The 19,636-nt window shown below is 45.7% G+C and overlaps 1 protein-coding gene across 3 annotated transcripts in view; it reads left to right on the plus strand.

The window, feature by feature from the left end:
* The window catches only part of OPCML (opioid binding protein/cell adhesion molecule like), a 911,865-nt gene that overhangs the window by 880,628 nt on the left and 11,601 nt on the right, over positions 1-19,636 (plus strand). For all 3 annotated transcript variants that reach the window (XM_056860420.1, XM_056860421.1, XM_056860419.1), the window contains 3 exons: positions 2,200-2,334; positions 6,638-6,758; positions 7,964-8,115. In XM_056860420.1, coding sequence (XP_056716398.1) covers positions 2,200-2,334; positions 6,638-6,758; positions 7,964-8,115 — 408 coding nt within the window. The remainder of the gene's footprint in view (positions 1-2,199; positions 2,335-6,637; positions 6,759-7,963; positions 8,116-19,636) is intronic.

A 19,636-nucleotide genomic window follows, 5' to 3' on the forward strand; every position in this document is an offset into this window, starting at 1 on the left:
CAAGGTTGTTGTGAGGCTAAAATGAGAAAGGTGGTACCATGTACCCTGAGTTCCTAGGAGGAAGGACAAGATGAAAATGTGACAGTTCCATTAAAAATCCCAGTGCTTTCTCTAGATCTTCTTCAGCAAAATGTTATTTATACAGCCAGTTAGACAATAAACCCTAACAAAATATTTAAGTAAAACTGCAACATGAATCGCATAATCTAAAATACTACATATACCCATGTAATAATACATTTGTGATAACCCTAAAGGTAAACGTTCAGGTAGTCCCCTGTGCAAGCACTGGGTCATTACTGACCCATGTGGTGACGTCACATCACATTTACTAGGCAGACTATGTTTACGGGGTGGTTTGCCATTGCCTTCCCCAGTCGTCTACACTTTACCCCCAACAAGCTGGGTACTCATTTTACCGACCTCGGAAGGATGGAAGGCTGACAGTGCATTCCTGACCTTTAAGGGCAAAAGCCCGTAGGAGGCCAGGAAGGTGCTGCGCTGGTGTTGGGGCGCTCCACACCGGCGTCCGGGCTACTTACGCTGCTGTAGGTGGCCCCAATGCTGGTGGGGAGGGCCAGATGCTGGACGCCACTGCGGCAACCTCGCCTCAGGACACCGGCGGGACCTTCCGGCAGGTAAAGGCCTGTGCCAGCATCCTGGGGGAGTCCCAAGAACATAAGAAAGGCCCTGCTGGATCAGACTAAGGCCCATCAAGTCCAGCAGTCTGTTCACACCGTGGCCAACCAGGTGCCTCTAGGAAGCCCACAAACAAGACAATTGCAGCAGCACCGTCCTGCCTGTGTTCCACTGCACCCAAAATAATAGGCATGCTCCTCTGATACTAGAGAGAATAGGTATGCAGCATGACTAGTATCCATTCTAACTAACAGCCATGAATACCCCTCTCCTTCATGAATATGTCCACTCCCCTCTTAAAGCCCTCCAAGCTGGCAGCCATCACCACATCCTGGGGCAGGGAGTTCCACAATTTAACTATGCGTTGTGTGAAAAAATACTTCCTTTATCTGTTTTGAATCTCTCACCCTCCAGCTTTAGCAGATGACCCGTGTTCTAGTATTATGGGAGAGGGAGAAAAACTTCTCCTTGTCCACTCTCTCCAAACCATGCATAATTTTATAGACCTCTATCATGTCCCCCCTCAGCCGCCTTCTTTCCAAGCTAAACATCCCTAAGCTTCTTAATCGCTCTCCATAGGACAGTTGCTCTAGTCCCCTAATCATTCTGGTTGCTCTTTTCTGTTCCGGTGTCCCAGGTGGCGTTCCCAGGGCATTCTGGAGGAAGGAGCTGCTGTTAGACAGCCTCCTGTCCCTGTTTGCCCCTGTTTGCCCCGCTGGCGATGAGAGGAGCGAGGCTGCACCGGCTTTTTGCTGGCGCAGCCTCGATTTTCTCAATGGGGCGAAAAGGCCCTATTTGACCCAAAAAAAGCCTCTAAAAGGCTCTCCCCCCCCTTTTGGTGGCCGTGGAATGGCTTAGGAGGCGGCATGGTGAAGCCTCCTCCCCGCCATCCCCGGCCACCACTAGCTCAGGAATGGGCTGTGAGTCAACCCTGAGCTGGCTACCTGAAACTGACTTCCGTCAGGATTAAATTTAGGTCTTCAGCAGAGCTTTGTCTGCAGTACTGCAGCCTACCACTCTGTGCTATAGGTCTCTGTGATAACCCTAAAATACTCCCTTTTTGTGAGTTAAAATGTAGTTTATTTCTTAAATAAAATCCCATTAAGTAATTTTGACCTTTTTTCTAGGAAGCAAGCAAGCAAACAAACAAAAACCACCCTATTCCCAACAAAATCATATCGAGTACGAACCCTACAAAAGTGTTTTGCACAAGCCTTTAAAATTGTCTTTTAGGATTATCATGAATGCATTATTATGTGAGTATAAGTAGCACTTTAAGTGATGTATCTTTAATTAATTTTTGGTTAGGATTAGCTGTCTGTTTGGCTTTGTGGGTCTTCATAGATTCCACTGAAGAAGATCAACAAAACACATTTGTGTGCTTTTAAATTACTCTTGCATCTTATTGGCTTTGCCCTCCGAATTATTTTCCCCCCTCCTGTCACTTAGAGATGGGATTGCATGGAAATCGCTGTGTTGAAGACTATAGTTTTAATTACAGGCGATGACACGTAGTGTGATGTCGGGGCTTTTATCCTGTTTACTCCTTTTCCCTCATAGGCCGGGAGTTTCTAAGTGAAGACGAATACTTGGAGATCACGGGGATCACCAGGTATCAATCTGGGGAGTATGAATGCAGCGCTGCTAACGAGGTGGCGGTACCGGATATCCGGAGGGTAAAGGTTACCGTAAACTGTAAGTACAGAACACACCCCCCCCATCCCATTGTAACATTTTGCATTTATACAACATTTCCCAAAGTATTTGGGGGAGCACTATGTCCCCCCTTCAAACTGTGGTGCTGTTAGAATTGTTCAGCTTGCCTGACATTCAGATTGGGGAGTTCCAAGCTCCGTCTCTTAACCACGACTCAACCCTGAGTTATGTTTTGTTGCTGAAATGCTGGCCGAGATGGAATCAAGAGGAAATGGATCTTTCCCGCCTGCCCTGTCTCTTGGAGTCCTCTGCCCCTCCTGAAAATGTTCCTGAGAGTTTGGGGGGCCATCAGGACCAGTGGGGGGCTGCCTTTTGAATGGGGAATCTGGGAAATCTCAGATGGAAGCCGAAGTGCTTAACGGTCATATAATGGCACCTTAGACCCAACCCCTTATATTTATATAATGGATACCAGTTCAATATAATGGCTAGAAGCATACAGAAAAAAACAGCTAATTTCCATCAGAATCTCTTCAGAAAGTCTATTTATAGCTGGGATATAGCTAGTAACAGCTTTCCCCACCCCTCAAGGAGCAATTCAACTTTTTTAGAAAGAGAGAACATATTTCTGATGGTTAACCTTGCACACAGCACATTAAGGTATCCTTGCCTTGGGGAAGAAACTGATACAATTTTTTAATGGTTAAAATGATATAAGAAAGAATGTACATTTTGTTGCATTGCTGGATGGTTGGCTTGCTTGCTGAGAAACATGGAGCCCGGATATTTTGAGCTCTTAAAAACCAGGAATGTCCACAAATGCCTCTTGGAATTTCAGAGGGGGTTCGAGCACCATTGGAGAGCCAGCGGGGTGTAGTGGTTAAGAGCAGTGGTTTGGAGCAGTGGACTCTGATCTGGAGAACCGGGTTTGATTCCCCTCTCCTCTACATGAGCGGCAGAGGCTAATCTGGTGAACTGGATTTGTTTCCCCACTCCTACACATGAAGCCAGCTGGGTGACCTTGGGCTAGTAACACACTCTCAGCCCCACCTACCTCACAGGGTGTCTGTTGTGGGGAGGGGAAGGGAAGGTGATTGTAAGCCGGTTTGAGTCTCCCTTAAGTGGTAGAGAAAGTTGGCATATAAAAACCAACTCTTCTTCTTCTTCTTTATCTCTGAGCTGTTTAAAAGGAATTCTCATAGGATAATTCCCCGTAGCCTTTTCAGTGAAATCGGAGATCTGGATTTCCTTGTCAACTTACTGCTTTTGGCTAACAAGAAGCCAAGCACCCACTCCTCAAATGCTGGTCTCAGAAGAAAGGAGGATCACCCGAGAGAAGACAGTATTAATTAATTAATTTCATTAATGACCCATCTTTCTCACTGAGACTCAAGCGGGTTACAAAAATAGAAACAACCAGACAGCATAAGACACCCAAGAAAAACTGCAAAAGGACCAGGAGGACAGAAATTAGGAAACACTGCAAACAGAAGACTGTCTAAAGAATGACCTTCCATCATGTAAAAAGCACATCACAAAGGGAGAATGTGTGTTGTGGTGCACACGGAAATAACAGGGGTTAACAGAGAACGGCTTGAAGAGAGAATAAAATTTGTGAGAATTGCTTTTCCGCAGATAAGATAATGTGGACTTCCTGTGGTTAGTAATCACATAAGAGGTCCTCAAGAGTGTGTTGAGTTGGACAGCTGTGGGGTTGGTATCAGCATTCCACTGAGTCCTTCCAAAATATGGTGTGATCCTCTGTATATCTTTGGCTAGAGAAGTTTGTAGACAACAGAAGCTAGTGCACACCCTACAATTGTCTACCAGGGCTGGTTTTCTGGCCAAGCCACTCCCACAAGTATTTGGGGGGTGGGCGCTGACCTACAGCAGGGCTTGATTCACTTCTAGCACGTGGCAACATGAGAGGCGGCATGGCTGAACCTTGGTTGGGATGACACAATATCTTGGACTGGCACTATGGTCTGTGCTTGAACCATTCTGCAGAGTGCTTCAAAAATCATAACCGTTTTCCTGAACAGAGATGATAATGGGGCACAATAAAAATAAATCATTCTGTACACCGTGGGGGAAATGATGCCTTTAGGGTTTCACAAAGATTATACATTATTTTCTGTCTCCAATAACCTCCAATACCAAGTTGTTAAATCTACAGAAAACTTAAGGGCTGTTGAGCATTTTTCCGAACTGGTGAAAAACTGGGCTGTTTGTGCATCCAGCATAGCACGGGAGAAGCAAAGACTAGCAAGAAGGGTCAGAGATTTTAATAATATAATTATAATTTCAGGACATGTGATACCACGGTCAAAGTGGACCAAAATTTCACCCCTTTAAATCTCAGTAAGCAGAATGGAAACCTGGACATGCAAAGCCCAGCAGGAGAAATACCCAGAACTGCGAGAATGTGGATGTAGCCTCATTAGTGGCTAAAAGCAGGTCAATTTCAAGCAGAAATTGAAGGTTTAATTGTCGCTATTCAAGACTGTGTAATTGCAACCCATAACAATAAAAAAACATAACAAAGATACTTTTGGAAAAGGTAATGCTAAGCTAGGAACAACTGGCCACATAAGACGGCTTCCACAGACTCCCCCCAATTCCCCCCACTTTCAAAAAGGAGTTCAATTTCTCGGGGTATCCACCAGGGCCGGATCTTGGGGGGGGGGTCTGGCAGGGGGCACTTGCCCTCGGCTCAAGAAGAGGGGGAGCACAGTCACGCACAGAAGAAGCGCCAACAAGAAGGACTTGATGGGGCTTGGTCTGATCCAGCATGGCTTTTCTTATGTTCTTATGTGTGGCAGGGGAAATGGCAGGTTATGGCAGAATGAGTACAGAAAACCCCATGTGCATGCTCTTTTGCTAATGCCTCTGCATTTGCTGCTGCAGTGAATGCAAAACAGGGAACCCTTGCCATGTGGAAACAGCCCTATTTTGCCAGGGACAGGTTGCAAATAAATAAATAAATCACATTGAGATGGTATGCAGTAATCAATTCAGAATCTCTCCGAAAATATTGGAAGATGGATTCTAGAGCTATTTATTAAGGAATGTTTCTCCCCTAAACCTTTCCTGTTGAATTATGTAGACTTTCCCCCCAAAGATTATCAAGAATTAAATACCATCGTCTTTGGTAGATGCTGGAAAAGAACCATAACTCCACATTCCTTTAGTTTTTTCACCCACTTCTGTGTTATTTGGAGTAAACTAACCCGTACATTGCATGATAAAAAGTTAGATACATTTGATAAAATGGATGACTAGGAAGGTGAGCTGAACTTAAAAATGACTATATGATTTATTTATAGAATTGCAGATGAATTTGTAAAGTTTTGAATCCAACATAACTTTTACAGATTTTTTAAAAATTTTAAACAAACAAACACAGAATTACCTCTTTACTATCAGTATAGCCCTGGTCCAGTTCTTGGTAAACCATTTATAAGAAGCAAAACAACCAGTTACAATACACTAGACACAATCCTGGTGAATTATAAAAAAACCCAAAACAAAACATTACATTTCTGCTGTGGTAGATATTACAGTGCCTCTCACACACAAACACAGGTGTGAGAAAAGCCGAGAATAAATATCACAATAACTGTGAAAGCAATGTGTGTCTGGAAGCTCAAGTCTCTTCATTTGGTATCCCTTTTAAAACCAGCTTCAGGAGTTGTACCAAATATCCTGAAGCTAATAGAGACACCGTTATTTATTAAGTGCAATGCAAAAAGGGAGGGGGGGGAAGCTGTTGTTCTCCACACTTAGCAAATTACTAGGATATTCTTAAAGGACATTTAATGACCTTAGGGGAAAAGGCTTGAGATACTGCATCTCTTCCTGTTTAAGTGCTGGGGCTACCAAGAAGAAAATGGGCAACCCATAAACACAGTACTGAATGAGTTCACTATATGCAATCTTCCTTGATACGTCTGGTCATCATTTCTTCTGAAAGGGGCAACATGGATTTTCTCCCTCTGAACATGGGTACCAGACCCCAGAAAAATCCGGGGCTTTGCTGTGCATGCTCCAAAGCAGGGATATATTTGCATTGCCCCTTGAAGAAGAAATGGTGATTGTGCACGTCAGGAGGATTGCGTGTAGAACGTCTGACCTGCCCATGCGGTCAAATGTAATAGCTTTGAAGTATATGTGGTTCTACTTTACTGCTTCAGGAAGTGCTCTTGAGTGTGTCTCCTTTCCACCAAGCCCCATTCAGGTCAGTCAGTGGCAAGATCTACAATCTAAACTTTTAGCAGAGACTTTTGCAAACCGGCTGGCAGGTTTCTGCAAGACGTCGGAATAATTCTCCTTTCCTCTGCAGACCCTCCGTCCATCTCCAATGCCAAGAACACAGGAGCATCGGTTGGCCAGAAGGGGATCCTGCGCTGCGAAGCCTCGGCTGTCCCTGTAGCAGAATTTCAGTGGTTCAAAGAAGAAACCAGGTATCTTAGCAAAGCTTCAGATCTGCCGGGATTGCCCAAGAACGGCAGGTTTATGTCCTTGGCCAGAGGTGCCGTGGCAAGGGCAGTCACATGTCATACCATCCAGGCTGAAATTGAGCAAATGTTCAGGCCCACAAATTAGGGTGCTTTCACACATGCCAAACAATGCACTTTCAATCCACTTTCAATGTGCCTTGCAGCTGGATTTTACTGTGTGCAATGGCAAAATCCACTTGCAAACGATTGTTAAAGTGCATTGAAAGTGGGTTGAAAGTGCATGATTCAGCATGTGTGAAAGCACCCTAAGTTATCAGTTCTTGTAGGTTATCTGGGCTGTGTGACTGTGGTCTTGGTATTGTCTTTCCTGACGTTTCGCCAGCAGCTGTGGCAGGCATCTTCAGAGGAGTAACACTGAAGGACAGTGTCAGTACACTGTCCTTCAGCGTTACTCCTCTGAAGATGCCTGCCACAGCTGCTGGCGAAACGTCAGGAAAGAAATTAACAAGACCATGGTCACACAGCCCGGATAACCTACAAGAACTGATGAACTCTGACCTTGAAAGCCTTTGACAATATTTACACCCTAAGTTAATTTGTGGGACTGAACCTTTGCCCAATTTCAGCCTGGATGGTATGACATGTGACTGCCCTTGCCACGGCACTTCTGGCACTCTCCTTCTTCTACCAGATTGGCTAGACTCAAGTCCAGGAGCACCTGAGAAACCAACAAGATATTTGGAGCATAAACCTTCGACAGTCAAAGCTTCCTTCAGCAGATACCTGTATTAGTCAGATACAGGTAACTTGACAAATACAAATACAGGTATTTGACGAAGGGAGCATTGACTCTTGAAAGTTTATACCCCAAAAAATCTTGTTGGTCTCTAAGGTGCTACTAGACTTGAATCTAGCACTTCTACTGCAAACCAACATGGCTACTCGTTGAAACTTTCTATTGGATGTTACCGGGGGCGGGGGGGGGGGAATGGACAGAGGCATAGTTGCTTTTTTGTGGCAAGCTCCTTGTATTTGCTGTAACATTTACGTTGGCCTTCAGACAGATGTCTTTCCCAGACCTGCTGAGATGCCAGGGATTTAAGTGAATACTGAGCTACAGATCTTCTTTTAAAAGTTCTGGATAGAAACAAATCCCGCCACTGGGCTATGTGGATTAACCCAGGCTCTGTGTTTTACCCTCCTCCCAGATTAGCCAACGGACTGGATGGGGTGAGAATCGAGAACAAAGGTCGGATGTCCACGCTAACCTTCTTCAATGTCTCAGAGAAGGATTACGGCAACTACACCTGTGTGGCCATCAATAAGCTGGGGAATACCAATGCCAGTATAATACTGTATGGTAGGTACACAGCCTGGGGCTTGCACATGACACACATTTTCCGGTGCAGATGACAGTGGGGAGATCATTGGACCCTCGAGATCTGGAATTTCAGAGAGAGAAATATGTCTCTATGTGGCGGGATCCAAATGAAAATTACATAGATAAGCCAACGATGTTAAATAATGCACTGCCACATTTAAAGGGGTATCTGTATGTATACAAGGCAGACACATCAATAGTGGCCAAGATGCATTTCATAAAAATGTTAGCCACTGTAGGGGCAGATGATGAACCCATTGAAATCCCCTTCACCTGTAAATAAATCTGTTCCAAAAACCTAAAGAAATGTATGGTGGGAGCCAGCCTCTGACTTTGATATTGGCCAGTGACAGTGCAGTCCTAAGGTAGAGGGCCCAATGGTTATTCCCCTAGTACAGAAGTTGTCCATTTATGCACAGGAGGTTTTGCTTTGGATTTGCCTCTCTCTAGATGCACATTTTCCCCATCCACATTCTCAGAACTCAACAATAAGCCCCCCCATGCAGAGTTTTGAGAATTTGGATGGGGAAAATGTGCATCTAGAGAGCGGCAAATCCAAGGCAAAACCTCCCATGCATAAATGGCCAAGGATTTCATCAAATCCGCGATCTCAAAGACAGGGCCAATGTGAGACAGTAAACTGTAATGATTAGTTGGAAGCTTTCTTATTTGCCAAGACTAGAATCGTTCCAATTTTCAGTTTTCATTCTGTTAGAAATTGGAGATCTATCACAGACTTTGGATGAGGTAATTTTATTTTGAACATGTTTTGTAAATGAGAGAGATTGGTACCACCTTGGATAGCTTTACTGGTTTAAAACAGTGTTGACATGGTAACACAATCCTTCTATGCATAACATTTTTTGTACGGGGTGTTGGTTGTATATACAGGGTTAAGTAAAGGTAAAGGTCCCCTGTGCAAGCATCAGGTCATTCCTGACCCATGGGGTGACGTCACATCCCGACGTTTACTAGACAGACTTTGTTTTACGGGGTGGTTTGCCAGTGTCTTCCCCAGTCATCATGTACAGCAGGGGTGGGGAACCTTTTTCCTGCCAAGGGCCACTTGCATATTTATAACATCAATCGGGGGCCATACCGTACATTGATCTCCCCACGGGGGGGGGAAGGGGGGGAGGCTAGGGTTGCCAAGTTCCTCTTCGCCATGAGTGGGAGGTTTTTTGGGTGGCGCCTGAGGAGGACGGGGTTTGGGGAGGGACTTCAGTGCCATAGAGTCCAATTGCCAAAGTGGCCATTTTATCCAGGGGAACTGATCTCTGTTGGCTGGAGATCACTTGTAATAGCAGATCTCCAGCTAGTACCTGGAGATTGGCAACCCTAGTTCCTTACTGTTTTCTCTCTACATATCAAGACAAATGGAAAGGTGTTTGGTGGGTGGCTTGTGGGCAGTTCAAAGGTGGAATAGGACTGCACGCCCCTCCACCCGCCCGACTTCCTGCCCCGCAGCTCACCAGCCACCAGCCCGACCGCCGCGCCCTTCGCCTGTGGGCCGGGCCAGGCTGGGCCCCGCCGCCTCCCACGTGCCTGGAGCGAGCAGCAGCCAGAGGATCCCCTGCCAGGCTGGGCCTTGCCGCCACCCAACCCTTTCAGAGGAGGCCCATCTGGTGTGGAGGGAAGGAGGGAGGGAGCCCAGCCCAGCGCCCCTCTCTGCCTGCCTGGCTTGCCCAGGCCCCTAAGCCCCCCGCCCAGGGGGAGATCTTCCACCGGCCGGCCTGACCCGAGGGGGGGGCTCCTTCCTACCCACTTGTGAGGGGTGTGTGTGGCGGTGGGGCACAGCTTCAGGCTTGTGAAAGGCGAGCGGGGTGGGGCAGAGCCTCCTTCGCTCCCACCCGCCAGCCACGCCCCTCCGCTCACACAGGCCCTGAGGGCACCGGAGAAGCCGCCAGCCATGCCGAGTGTGGGCGCTTGGCTTCTGTTCCCCACTCGCCCAGACACCTGCACCCTCTCCAGTGGCGGCAAGGGTGGCGGCTTCTGCGGGAGAGTCCGCGGGCCACCGCCAATTATGTCACAGGCCGTATCCGGCCCGCGGACCAGATGTTCCCCACCCCTGATGTACAGGGTTACTTTTTAAAAGAACATATCACCATATTTTTAAAATGCTATCGTTTCCCACAACGTATATTCATGATATTTTTAGTAAATGTGCTTTAAAAAAATAGACCTACTTTAAGATATATTTGGTTTGAGGTTATTTTGCCACCATATTGAAACACGTATGTTTTGCGCAGATGTAGGTCCTGGAACGGAAATATCCCTCCCTATAAATCAGTTAATCACTGTTTTCCTTCCCTTGCTCCAACACTGTAAGAAAAGGTTGATATCCACTTAATGATGATCGTCTCCACCCATGCAAATCTTCTATTTTCGGAAGTTCCAATCCTGTCGACGCGGCTCCAAATGTTGTAAAGGAAGCGCCCGTGACTCGTTCATCCTTTGCCACATTTCCCAGTATAACACTCCAAGCACTGAGTCAATCATCTGCCCCACAGAAAGGTTTAGGAACACCTTCCCTCCCCCCTCCATTTATCTCGAAGGTTGATGGCTCACTATCAGTGAGATGCATGTGGGGTTTGCTTCGTATGACGGAAGCGCAAAAATAGACGCTGAGCATGTCCCGCCTTTTGGAGTGTTGACAGAAAGCAATGAGTGGAGGGTAACAAAATTAGACAGGCTTATTGCAAAAACCTGCTCAGGCTTAAGAGAATTAATGGCAGGAGTGAAAATGGGCCCCGGAGCAAGTCAAGCTGAGAGCTCCCGGGGGTGCTGCAAGCCATTTCTGTGGCAGTCGCTCAGTTCAGCGGTGCCAACAGTGGGCATTACCCATTGCTTCCTCCTGAAGACTAGCAGTAGGGCAGGAAAAGACACCAGTTACAAGTGCTGATGAAGAGTTTGAACCAAGTGTGGCCCACAAAGCTCTGGTAGAGTTGCTAGAGCTTTATTGTACTTGCTCCAAGCAACTAGCAACCCTCTGGGCAGTGGGCGATAACCCACTGAGAGATTTCCCTGTGAGTTAAATGACCAATCTGCCCCATGATTAAAGGACTAAACATCCACGAACAGCTAACCCTAGTAGCACCATGTGCTATAAAACTCAAGCCACAGCTAAGATAATGGGGGGGGGGGTTGAAGAAGAGTTTGTCTACCCTAAATGGCTGCTCTTGCTTCTGTTTTCTTAACACAGAATTAAGGCGGCGTATCCGCTGCACCCTTGACAAGCACAGTGTGGTGTAGTGGTTAAGAGTGGTGGACTCTAATCTGGAGAACCGGGTTTGATTCCCCGCTCCTCTGCATGAAGCCAGCTGGGTAACCTTGGGCCAGTCACAGTTCTCTCCGAACTCTCTCAGCCCCACCTACCTCACAAGGTGTCTGGTGTAGGGAGAGGATGGGAAGGAGATTGTAAGCCAGTATGAGACTCCTTTAAAAGGTAGAGAAAGTCGACATAGAAAAACTAACTTATTATTATTATTATTATTAATGCAAAAACAAGCTATACTCCTGCAAATGCTTTCATTTTTTGTTAGATGGGTACTCTCCCCACCACTGTGCTGTTATGTTATCATGCCGAGTCACACCCCTAACTTTCATTGCTGTGGTCTGTTTAAATGAAATGGCTCATCTTTAATAATCCATCCATCCATCCATCCATCCATCCATCCATCCATTCAACTGTCTGAAAATATGAACTACATTTTCCCCCTCTTTTTTCCCCTTTCCTGTTTTCTCTCCTGCTCCTCCCTCCCCTGTGTCCATTGTCTTCTGTTTTAGAACTAAGTGACCCTCCAGCATTGGCAGGTTGGTACAGCATGGCTGCTTCCTTAATTTGCTTGCAATATGCCAGTTGCCGCTACTCCGAAAGAGAGTCAGGTCCCTGACCTGCCCACTTGGGAGCTTGTTATGGATAGGGATTTATGGTTGATATCTAGACAGGGTGCAAGGGAGGAACTAGTGGAGGAACTGATCTTAGGGGACAGTTGCAAAAGTCTGAACTGGGGTTGGGGGAGGGATAACGTGGTGGTGGAAAGCGCTGTTAAGGTGCAGCCAACTTATGGTGACCCTTTAGGGTTTTAAAGGCAAGAGACAAAAAGAGATGGTTTGCTTTTGCCTGGCTCTGTGGAGCGACCCTGGACTTCTTTGGTGGTCTCCCATCCAAGCACTAACCAGGGCCAACCCTGCTTAGCTTCCAAGATCTGATGAGGTCGGGCGAGCCTGGGCTATCCAGGTCAGAGCAGGAATGATGCAGTTTCAGTAAAAATGGCAGGGGGTGGGGAAAATAAGTAGAGTTGCAGGTCCTTCTTTGCCGCCAGCGGGAGCTTTTGGGGGAGGAGCCTGAGGAGGGCGGGGTTTGGGGCGGGGAGGGACTTCAATGCCATAGAGTCCAATGGCCAAAGCAGCCATTTCCTCCAGGGGAACTGATCTCTGTCGGCTGGAGATCAGTTGTAATAGCAAGAGAACTCCAGCTAGTAGCTGGAGGTTCGCAACACTAGAAATAAACTGTGTTTTTGATATCTATCCAAATGAATACTTTTTCCAGAGAACATGGGGAGGCTGCTATAAGCTGTTCTGATGTTGTTGTTTTTTTCTGATGATGACTTTTGGGGTTCACTTTTCGTAAAGATATACTTGTTGATGCCAGGATCTCAGAAATTTATTCCAATGTGCTTTGTAAAAGGAAGCCACTTCAAAATAGGCAGAGGATGGGTAATGCATGGAGAAATGCAACAGTGACTGACCTATACGGTTCCATTTCAGAAGCCCATGAGCCAAACTAAACAGGTCTACCCTGTGTCCACCGCCATTTTAGAAGCATTTGTAGTTCTTGAAAAATTGCCTTCTCCTTTTGGATCAGCTGTGCTGTTCGCCGGCCCCAGGAACTCTTATTCCCCCTCTGCACCTTTTCAGGTGCAGAAACAGCCCTGTTTTGAAAGGGGGGGCACTGCATGATCAATCCAGATTGCACCTCGCTGCAGTGGTTAAAGATCAACAAATGCTTCTAAAATGGCGGCGGCCACAGGACAGAATTATGGCTGCCGTTGCATTTAGTTTGGGTCTGTGTAAAGCAAAAAACAAAGCACGCAGGAAGGGGGGGAGGCAAGGGGCTAGGACAAATGTTAAAGTGAAACAGTCAGATGCACCAAAATGACTTCAAACTGCGCGCGAGATCAAGTGGAGCAAACTCTTGTATTAATCCGTAATCTGAAAAGCAGCAAGTGCAGGCGGATGGCACAGTGGGGAAGAGATAACAAATGCTTGCATTTTGACCCCGAAAAGGAGAAACAAAAACAAATGTATAAGCACAAAGCTGGACCTCACAGTACTCTGCCTGGGACACAATCCCTTGACCAGCGAGGGAAGGAAGAAATCAAAAACATAAATCCCTCCAGATAGCGTACACCTCCTAATGAGTTTGGTGTCATGAGAGAAATGACTTGCAGGTCAACAAGTCGCTCTGTAACTAATTCACATGAAGGCTGTGCTCAAAGGGTGTAAGGCAGGGGTGTCAAACATCAGGCCCGTGGGCTGGATCCGGCCCCTTGAGTGCTCTTAGGAGGCCTATGAGCCAACTGAGGCAGCCACCACCACCACCCCACTCCCGATCTGGGCTGGCGAGGCATGGCCTGGCCCGAACAAGTGACATTGACGTTATATCCGGCCTTCGTAACAATTGAGTTCGACACCCCTGGTTTAAGGCATCACAAAATTTACTTGAAAGATGAAGTGCCCGGTAGCTCGCTTCTGCTCACGTTGCAAGCAAATGGGTTTCTTTAAGGCTGCTATTGTGTGTTTTGTGCAAGAACCTTCAAAACCCTAGAGATGAATGGTACTTAAGAGCTAAAACATAATCTAGCACTGGGAATATCCTTAGAACAGACTTAACACAGGTATAATTTTCTCTCCCAGGAAACTTAGGAGTTAGGGGTCAGTTCCCAGGATTCTTCCAAGCAAGTCCTGACAGCTCACCTGGTATGAACTGATGTGTTATTAACACGGTTGCCAGGTTTTTGGGGCGAAGGCTGAGGAGGGTGGGGTTTGGTGAGGGGAGGGACTTCAATGCCATAGAGTCCAGCTACTACCTGGAGGTTGGCAACCCTAGTTATTAAGTTTGTCTCTTATTATCTCCCAGATTGGGGATGTTCAGTAATGACAATTTCCAAATTTCTCAACTCTGCCATTTCAACCCCTTCTGCAAATCAAACACGTAGTTTTTACTTTCCTCGCACTGGATTTTTCCTGTAAAAAGCACACCGTTTCCCACCGCTCAGTATTATACATCGAACCCACAAGTGGCAGTGCGTATGTGTGCACGGTATATTAAAATCTTACAGCAGGCATACACAGTACACATGAATTTACAAAACCCATAGCAAAAAGCAGAGAACCGAAAACAAGCTGACAAAAATATAAACAGATCTAAAAAGAAATTCAACAGGGAACATTCACTCATTCCTAACAGGAAGTACGGAGAATGACACGTTGTGTGTTTCGTTGTTTTCTTTTCCTGGCTATGAAGTTAAAAGACACGGGTGAACCTAGCAGTTGTGGCCTAGGAATGTAAGGATAACGTACAAGCAGCGGGAACGGGAAAAGGGGCAGCGGATACCAGCTTTGAAGAAAATGCAGGTTATTTGTTTATCTATTTGAATTTTTAGCACATCTTATCCCTGGGGACTTAACAGTGCAAAACAGTATTTAGTGATTAATATAAACATTTAAGTGTGATTAAAAACAACAAACTCCGCTCAGACGAGAGATGCCTGGGGAAAGAGGGGCAATGAATAAGATGCACTCTATCTGTCGCAAGATCCCAGTATCCACGGACAGGAATGGATCTCAGACCATCCCTGATGCACTTGCTTCTGCTGAATAAAAAGAGGCCACGTCTATGGGCATCTTACCTTTTCAGGTTAGGAGGAAGGGAGGTGAACCGGAGATGAATTCTGTTTTATGATGAGCCCCTAGTTGATTAATAATTTCCCCAGAGACTGTTTTCTTTTAAGATCTTGCCCCCCTTCCCTTTAAACTCTGAGGCTTTTTATGGGTAATTTGGTCCTAGTACTTCTGGCCTGTTTTAATTTGTGCTCTTAAAATACACATTAAGAACACTAATTAGAACAGGTCAGAAGCATCCGGATCCAGTCAACAGTTGTATATATATATATACACACACACACACACGTAGAGTATCCATTATCCGGACCTCTTGGGACCAGAAGTGGTCCATATTTGGATTTTTCCGTATATTGGAATATTCTGGAATTTTTGCATATACATAATGAGATATCTCGGGGATGGGACCCAAATTCATTTATGTTTTATATACACTTTATACACATAGCCTGAATGTAACGTTAAACAATATTTAAAATGTTTTTTACAATTTTAGGGGTCACTGGGGGTGTGGGGGGGTAGTTGTGAATTTCCTGCATAGTGCAGGGGATTGGACTAGATGACCCTGGGGTCCCTTCCAACGCTATGATTCTATGATTCTTAAACATGTTCCGGCTAGCATTGCAAATCTCCAGGTGGGGCCTGGAGTTCTCCTGAAATCACAGCTGATCCCCAGGTGACAGAGATCAGTTCCCCTGGAGAAAACGGTAGCTTTGCAGGATAGATTCTACTGTAAGAGATCACATCCTTACCAAGTGCCCTCCCCAAACTCCGCCCTTCCCGAGTACTGCCCCGAAATCTCCAGGAATTTCCCAACCTGGAGCTAGCAGCCCTAGCTCCAGCCCATGTTTTCAGCATATTATTTTTTTTTAAAAAAAAGAGAGACCACTTAATTCCTTCTTAAATAAGGATCTGATCACTAGGGCTGCCAGGTCCCCCCTCTCCTCCAGTGAGAGGCTTTTGGAGCAGAGCTGAGTGGATCGTGCAGTTGCACGTCACTTCCAGTTTACTGGGAGTTTGAGTGGCATAAGGCCCCTTGCAAGGTGGCACTTCCGGTTGTAAACCGGAAGTGACGTGCCGCAGTGTCTACGCGTGGGTGCACGTTTGGCCACCGACCCTCAGCTGGTTGGCGGGCAGAAGGGTGAATTGCTGGGGGTTTGCCCGCCATCACCAGGCACCTGGCAACCCTACTGATCACCCTCCTCCCACCCTCATCTCCAGTTTCGTTACGGTGGAGGAAGTGAATCACAGGCACCGCATTCTTTTGGCTGACGGCAGCACTGCTGGATTCCGTTCCATTTCTCCCAACCTGCAAAATGTCAGCCCATTAGAAAAATACGCAGACATTTCACATTTCATTTCTGATTAGTCTTTCCCCTCCTCCCCGGAATCACTGGCATCTGGTTGTTAGGCCTACCATCCCTAGTTTTGACACAGTCAGTTCTGCAGTTGCCAATGTCAGCAGAGAGAGAAAGAAAGAGAGAGAATGCGTTTTTTTTTCCTTTGCAACTTGACGCCCGTCTCTGCCGCAGACTCAAATTAGTTCCCCCCTCCCCGCCATAGAAATTCACAAACACTTCCAATCTTGGCGCAGGATGTGCGCCAACCTGCCCTGGGTGCCCAAGTACCCAGAATAAATAAATAAAAATAAAATAAACCACATTGCAGTTCCTCCCTCCCCCCCTCCACTTCTTCCCACAACAACAATACTCATTTGAATGGCTCTGCAAAGATTGTCTGGGTAGATGCTTGTGAAGACAATGTTGTATTCTGTTGTAATTAAGCAAAATAAAAGTTCTGTTTGCAATGAAACAATTTGGCTAAGCTGGTTTTTCATTGCAGGAAATGGGTTTGTAGCTCTCCACTTGTTCAGCAACACATGCGCTAATTAGATTCCCTCCTGCCATTATTTTTAATTTTTTTGCCATTACAATAGTTGTTATCCCTTTGTCTTAAAATTAATGAGGTTAGCTAGCTCATATCTTGCTTCAGTTAAAAAAAGAAGAAGAAGAATTCAGATTATGGTTGAGTGTCTAGAAGTTCACTCCATATATAATTATGCACTAATGATTCCCCCCCCCTTCTCCCCTCCCCTTAAAAAAAATCCTTTGGCCCCTGCTGTTCTTTTGCTGGTTGCATTTGTTTAACTAAGATAGGAGATGGAATGGGTAGTTGTTTTCAATTCTGATAGGGTTCCAAGAACAATAACAATAAAAAAGGATTCACATTTGATAGCTCAAGATTACTGATTTTTTCTTTCTTTCTTTCTAAAATGGTGTATCTGCAGAATGTTAGGACCAGATTACTCTAAATGCTTCTCAGGATTTGGATAAATACCTGTTTTGTCAGAGTCGGGAGGTTTAAGAAGTAAAATAGACTGTAGATGAACACTCGGGAATGGTAACCTCTCATGAACATACATAAACACATGAAGCTGCCTTATACTGAATCAGACCACTGGTCCATCAAAGTCAGTATTGTCTAAGACTGGCATTGCCTCTCCAGGGGCTCAGGAAGAGGTCTTTCCCATCACTTCCTTGCCTGCTCCCTTTAACTGGAGATGCCGGGGATTGAATCTGGGACCTTCTGCATGCCAAGCAGATGCTCTACCACTGAGCCACAGCCCCTTCCTCTCGGTGATTTTCCTGACGTATGTTCATTTTGTATGAACACATGAAGCTCCCTTATTCCGAGTCAGACTGCTGCTCTGCAAAGGTCAGCATTGTCTGCTGTGACTGGCAGCGGCTCTCCAGGATCTCAGGTCGAGATCTTTGTCACCACCTACTGCCCGGGATGGAAATGGGGATCTTCTGCACGCAAAGCAGATGCCACCGAGCCATGGCCCCTGTGCATCTCTGTGTGTATGACATCAGGGTAGGATCTTCATAGTTGTGAACCAAAAGGGAAATATTCTATTGGCAGAACTGCATAGTAAATATGAGGAGCCAGTGATCCATGCTAGCCATTCCCGTGGTGCAGATAAAGGACACATCTTTCCTGTGACTTCATTCTGACTAGTCCTAAATGACAACAGACAGTTTCCCCCTTTAGTTCATTAAAGACTATATCAGCACAGGCAAAATTCTGGCTGCTCCTGCCTTTTTCCAAACTAGTAAATAGTTTCCAAAATGTCATATTGCCCCACAAACTTGCAAATTGGGCCCTTTTGGTGTTTCTGACCTCTACATACTTCCATCCAACATGCAGTGGAACCTGCTGCTTCTGGGCCATAACTCAGTTAAGGAAAAGTTTGTATGTTTGTGCCGTCACATTGCAACTGCCTGTGGTGACCCCAGCAGAGGGGTTTTCAAGGTAAGTGGGAAGCAGAGGTGGTTGGCCATTGCCTTCCTATGCAGAGCCTTCCTTGGAGATCTCCCTTCCAAGTACAGACCCTGCTAAGCTTCCAACACAGCAGCCCCAGCAAGGGGCTTTCAAGGCAAGTGAGAAGCAGAGGTGGTTGGCCATTGCCAAACCATCCAAGTACTGACCCTTTCTAAGCTTCCAAGATCAGATCAGATCAAGCTACACCATACCATTCCACTAAGGAAGCATGTATATAATTTAAATATAATCTGAAAGTGTTTTTTTTAAAGGCACGATGTTGCAGAGTCCCATGTTTAAAGCTCCCAAGTATTGTTGCTGTTGTTTTAAACAGGAGTGTGCAGGGCCCTGATGCCCAATGCAGTTGTAGAAGGAGGGGTTTTTGAGCCACACTGTTTTCCCAACCCGATGTAGCTGATGTAGATGATCCTGGTGGTCCCCTCCATTTCTGTGATTCTGTGACACTGTAAAACATGTTCCTCAGGTTAAATATTTCCATTGCTGTTTACTGCACAGAATGAAAGGAAATCCTACCAATGTGCTTGCTGCAGGGTTGCTAGGAGAAAGAGAGAGCGTTCAGTGCCATTTAGAAAACAACTCCTTCTCCCAGATGTATATTTTTCAATATATTTCTTTTCCCTGAACTGTAAACTTTCATAGTTGAAAATAGTGCCAGTTCTGCATCCAATACAGTTTTGGACACTCACCTGGTAGTTTCAGTTCAGTTCAATTCCATTCAATTAATTTACAGTCAAAGACCAGCAAAATCTGATATAATACCCCCCCCAAAAAAAACATGTTAAAACTATCAGATATTATTGCTACAATAAAATGATAACTCCCTGATCTAAAATGATAAATCCCTGATCTAAAGGGAAGTGAGAAGCAGAGGTGGTTAGCCATGGCCTCCCCCTGCAGAGCCTTCCTTGGCAGTCTCCTTTCCAAGTACCGATCCTGCTTAGCTTCCAACTTATGGTGGCCCCAGAAAGGGACTTTCAAAGCAAGTGAGAAGCAGAAATGGTTGGCCATTGCCTTCCTCTGCCTCCTTGGCTACAAAGTGCTACTCCAACATTACAGATATAAACATATTCACAGATTATCTTTCCTTCCTATTATATTTTAATGATGAATTTGTATTTGCATTTTAATATTTTATGGGAAATTTTTAATTTTTTTAACCTATGTTAAATTATGCCCTGACCTGGATGGGCCAGGCTAGCCTGATCTTGTCAGATCTCAGAAGCTAAGCAGGGTCAGCCCTGGTTAGTATTTG

This window comes from Euleptes europaea, chromosome 14 (assembly GCF_029931775.1).
Source record: "Euleptes europaea isolate rEulEur1 chromosome 14, rEulEur1.hap1, whole genome shotgun sequence".
NCBI lineage: Eukaryota > Metazoa > Chordata > Lepidosauria > Squamata > Sphaerodactylidae > Euleptes > Euleptes europaea.